General features: G+C 49.5%; 1 protein-coding gene across 1 annotated transcript in view; it reads left to right on the top strand.

The window, feature by feature from the left end:
* DPYD (dihydropyrimidine dehydrogenase) overlaps positions 1 to 5,366 on the top strand; it is an 865,232-nt gene that overhangs the window by 421,608 nt on the left and 438,258 nt on the right. The window contains exon 11 of the mRNA XM_019501664.1: positions 30 to 115. Coding sequence (XP_019357209.1) covers positions 30 to 115 — 86 coding nt within the window. The remainder of the gene's footprint in view (positions 1 to 29; positions 116 to 5,366) is intronic.

Raw genomic sequence — 5,366 nt, 5'->3', positions numbered from 1 at the left:
GTTCGAACTGAGCAAGATCAAGAAGGAAACTGGAAAGAAGATGAGGATCAAATTGTCCGGCTGAAAGCAGATATAGTTATCAGTGCCTTTGGTTCGATTTTAAGTGACTGTAAAGGTAATGCTTATAATAATACACTCTAACAGCTTGCTATTATTTCAGTAGTAACCACATTCAGTTTTGGGACCACTTTTTTTTTCAATTTTAATATTCTTAATGAAAATAGATGGATTTTGTTTTCCTATTCTAAATATTGTCCCTAATTATAACTCTACAAAGAGGTTGCATGAGGGTAGAATTGGGCCTAAATGTTCAAAAAAGATTACTAGTTTAGGTCACTGCTTTAAATGTTTAGTAACCAATTGAAGATGCCAAAAGAAGGCCACATTTTTAGAAGGTATAGCCTACTTGCCTTTTGTTGGGTCCCCTGTAGTGTGGCTCAAATTACAGACCCAAAAAATGAAGCCAAAATCATTATTCACTTGGAAGGGTAAGTTTATGGAGTTGTACTTTGAATATATGACAATATTACCCTATGTCATGAAGTGAGATCCCCAGGGGTGGCTGTGATGCCTCTGGCAGCTCTGTGACCATGCAAGCTGTGCCCCAAGGGCACCCTGATATCTCGTCTGCCATCTCTTTGATGGAAAAATAACTCAGGAGGCTGCCCACAAGCCTTAACTTAGTCCTGGTTCATTGAATCTTACTTAAGCTCTCTGATCTGTAGGCCCTTTGCCAGGCCTCTCTTCAGTGCACTGCTGCACAAGGCACCTCAGGCCTTAGAGGCCAATTGCATGGCTCCAACCACCCCTTTACTACGCTCCATGCTCTACTGGGGCCTTGGCCTACTTGGACTCCACCCCTTTGATATAGCTAGGCCTTCTAGCTTAGATCCACTGTGTTGGGCCCGGCTTTGAGGCCCTAGCCCACAAACTCTTCTTATTACTGGGCCCCTTGCCCTTGCAGCTCGCACCACTCTGGTGCTGGGCTCTCCAGCCCCTTGCAGCTCTCGCCCCTCTGGCGCTGGGCTCTCCAGCCCCTTGCAGCTCTCGCCCCTCTGGCGCTGGGCTCTCCAGCCCCTTGCAGCTCTCGCCCCTCTGGCGCTGGGCTCTCCAGCCCCTTGCAGCTCTCGCCCCTCTGGCGCTGGGCTCTCCAGCCCCTTGCAGCTCTCGCCCCTCTGGCGCTGGGCTCTCCAGCCCCTTGCAGCTCTCGCCCCTCTGGCGCTGGGCTCTCCAGCCCCTTGCAGCTCTCGCCCCTCTGGCGCTGGGCTCTCCAGCCCCTTGCAGCTCTCGCCCCTCTGGCGCTGGGCTCTCCAGCCCCTTGCAGCTCTCGCCCCTCTGGCGCTGGGCTCTCCAGCCCCTTGCAGCTCTCGCCCCTCTGGCGCTGGGCTCTCCAGCCCCTTGCAGCTCTCGCCCCTCTGGCGCTGGGCTCTCCAGCCCCTTGCAGCTCTCGCCCCTCTGGCGCTGGGCTCTCCAGCCCCTTGCAGCTCTCGCCCCTCTGGCGCTGGGCTCTCCAGCCCCTTGCAGCTCTCGCCCCTCTGGCGCTGGGCTCTTCGCAGCCTCTGAGACTGCACCCCTCTGGCACTGGGGCTCTACACAATCATGTGCCCCCAGTGAGGTCTCCTCCCCTATTAGCATCTTCCTGGTCCGCAAGTTCAAACAATAACACAAACCTAAGCCCCTGGGCTACAACATAACATTAATAATAAAAGCAGCATGCTGCCCCTTTAAGAGGGCCAACTCCCACCCTTAGAATACCAGAACTCTTTATCCCTGGGAACCTTGTGAGCCCTAGAGTCTTACTGCATTTGAAGATAGCAAAGATCAAGCCCCAGATGCCTTGGGCTGCTCTCTGGTGCAGGAGCCCCTTCTCCTGACAGTTGCCATACTGAGAGTGACCCCCAACCAGCCTCAGCCAGGTTATATGTGCCCTGGGCTCTGACTCCTTCCGATCAGCTGACCACCCGCAGGTGCCCATGAATTACTTTGTTAGCCTGTTACTCAGGCAACCTGCAGCTGTGGGGTTTATGTAGCCTGCCAGGCTCCTTTGCTAAGCTGTTTTTGTTCTTAAAGGCTCAGGCTTCCTTTTCCCAGAGCAAGCAACATACAGGATTTTGCTGGAGCTATCCTGCCACCGATAGTCCCCCCATATTCACCAGCCTCGGTAAGGTGTCATTTTAAGCTTTGCCCCGGACTGGTCAAGATTTCCCACCTTAGAAGGTGTTTCCTATACTGCTTTCTCTGGCAACTGGTTTGAAGCCTGCTAATCCCTGTACTTCTCTGGTCCTCCCTTGGTCCTCTGTTAGCTTTGGATTGCTGAAACTTTGCCCAGGGATTGGTCTCCTGGTCCATCCCCATCCTCTGGCATAATCCCTGGTGCTTTCTGCCCCATACTAGGCCTCTTACTGGCTCTCTTTTCTCTTCAACTACCCCCTTAATTCTGTTACCAGGAAGATTCTTTTCTTTCCTAGGACCTCTATCCTCCTCTGTCTCTGAGGATGTAATCTTCTTTCTCTCTCTTGTCTATCTAGACCATATAGTTGTATGTTCTGTCTTCCCACTTCTCAGGGTTAATGGTTCCAGAACTCAATTTTTCCCTGGCCTATGGGTCATTGATCAAACTTCCTATACCCAGTCACATAAGCAACACCCCCTATCTTCCCTGCAAATAGCTCCTTCACCATTCACCATTTTTCATGACCTGGGAAGTTACTAATAAATATCTGGGGCCTTCTTCCAGGCCTCTGCTTCCTTTCTGTCTGGTTACCTTTAGCAGGGTAAGGCCCTCGGGGTGGGCTTGATCCCTAAACTGGACTCAACAGCTTTACCTTTTCCAAAGTGTCCCTGGGTGTTTGCTCCACTCTTCTCTCCTCTAGGCCTCTCACTTGTTTGGCCACTGTGGCCTTAGTCACTCTCTCTTTTCTGAAGCATTTATCTTACTCGGTCTGTGCCTGGGATTAGCCCGCCCTTACTCCCTGTCCTTTTTGTCTTGGGCGTTCCACCCTCTGAGTGCATCCATGCTCAAACTGGTCCCTGCCTCCGCTTCTTACCTGAGGCTGTTCTTTATTTTGTTTAGCTGCCATACCTGCCAGCTCTAACTGCTGGATGCAGTCTGTTACTGGCCAATATCTTGGTGTTATGTTGGCTGGTAAGTTCTCCCAGCTTCTCCCTCAGTTGGTCCATTTCTAATCTGTGCTGGCTGGTCAAATTGCCCCACTTCTGATCCAGACACCCCAGCATCACTGGTCAGACCTCTTCCTGTCCAGGTGGGGATCCTACTTCTGAAGGCCAATCTGTCCCAGTGTTCTTCGCTTGCTGAGATGGCCCTCTCTTATCTTCTGGACTCCCTATGCTTGGGCATTCAGGTAGTTCCCTGGTCTCCTGAGACTTCAGGGCTCCTAGCCTTGTGGCCTCTAGCTGTTCCTTGGTCTCATTTAAGATTCCTGTCAATGCCTCTATCATCTGGAAGTGGTCCTGACACCCTGCTCTAGCTGCTGCTACCTGTTTTGTTAAGAACACTCCCATCAAAGCCACTTTTTCATGCAGTTGCTCCACTGAGGGCTTGCAGCTTCCCCTTCATCTCAGCAAGTGTGGTACAGCATTGTGTATGTAGTGCTTCATTCTCACCGCTGTCCTATGTTTTTGTACTAACTTGGTCCACTTGGTCCTGTAAGTGTTTATTTTCCTGCTCTAATGATAGGACTTGATCTGTTTTGCTTTGTACACATGACTGTAGATGGTCCCTTGCTATATACATTGCTGCCTCTCTCACCTTGCCTGCTTCCAGAAGGGTCCTCGTAGATTGTATCTTCTCTTCCAATTGTCCTTTTTCATCTGCCTTTTTCAGTCAGGCCTGTGTTTCTGCTTCAATGGAGAACAAGCTGTCCCAAATCAGTTTAACTTCTCTCTCCCCTTCTTTGCCTGCTTCCGTCTCCACTGCCATCATCTTCCCTGCAGACTCTTCCAATTGGAAGTACTTCTGTTGCCAGCTGTCTAACTCCTCACGCGATGCTTCTACTTGATCTTCTCTTCTCTGTAGCTGCTTCTCTATGGCCTCTATAATATATTTTGACACTTCTGCTTGTTGTGCAAGGTCTTACTTACTGTGGTAGCTGACCATGAGATGTTCATAGATCGCCTATCTTCCAAAAACCACCTTATTTTGGAAAATTTAATCCTTTAGTGAATGGTGAATGATATACCTAAGTTCATAGATTTCATAAACATTAGGGCTGGAAGAGACCTTGTAAGACCATCAGGTTCAGCCCCCTGCTGAAGGAGCAGGAGTCAGCAAGGGTCAAATGAGCTTAGCAAGATAGGCATCCAAATGTTTTTGAAAGTACCCAGAGTTGGTGCTTGTAACACCTCTAGGGGGAGACAATTCCAGGCCCTGGAGACTCAGACAATAAAGAAATTTTTCCTTATGTCTAGCCTCAAATGGTCTTTCAGGAGTTTGTGACCATTGGAACTTGTCTTCCCATAGGGTGCCATGGTGAACAGATGTTCTCCCAGTTCCTGATGCACACCCCTTATGTACTTATTGGCTGTCACCAAGTCCCTCCTGAGCATACGCTTTTCCAGGCTGAAGATTCCCATGTCTCTCAGTCTCTTCTCATAAGGCCTGTTCTCTTGTCCTCTAATTACTCATGTGGCTCTCCTCTGGACTCTCTCAAGCTTCTCCACATCCTTTCTGAATTGCGGAGCCCAGAACTGGACACAGTATTCCAGCTGTGGTCTCACCAAAGCCGAGTAAAGTGGGAGGGTGACTTCCTGGGTCTTGCTTGAGATGCATTGGTAGATGCAAGCCAGAGTTTTGTTTGCTTTGCTGGCTGCAGCATTGCATTGGTGGCTCACGTTCATCTTGTGGTCAGTCATGACCCCCAAGTCTCTTTCAGTTTAAGTTCTTTATTTAAAGCTTAGTTTTAAATGGTGTCAAACCATTGCACTTTTTTTCATTGTTAGATTGGTATGAAGTGTGGGGGGTTTTGCCCTTCTTCTGTAGCAAAGGGCGTGGCACTTCCTGGGATCTCTTGCAAATATATTAAGAACCTTTACAGAAGCAGGATGTTGGACACCATGGTCCCCCTGTTTTACCTGTGGTGGGTTAAGGTGTTATGTCTTGTGTTGTGCAAAGGATGAGTGTGTAGTTTTACTAAGATGTTACATTATGGATTTGCTTAGGATGGTTTGAATAGAGATGAACCTGCTTCAGGCAGGTGGTTGGACTAGATGACTTATGGAGGGCCACTTGTATGGTTGAGGGCCTCCGTGACCAGCCCTATGAGGAGAGGCTGAGGGACCTGAATCTCTTCAGTCTCCACAAGAGGAGACTGAGGGGGGATCTTGTGGCTGCCTACAACCTTATCAGG

This window comes from Gavialis gangeticus, unplaced genomic scaffold, assembly GCF_001723915.1.
Source record: "Gavialis gangeticus isolate Ggan-Ray unplaced genomic scaffold, GavGan_comp1, whole genome shotgun sequence".
NCBI lineage: Eukaryota > Metazoa > Chordata > Crocodylia > Gavialidae > Gavialis > Gavialis gangeticus.
Note: the sequence above shows the minus strand (reverse complement) of the source record. Positions and strands in the feature narration are given on the sequence as shown.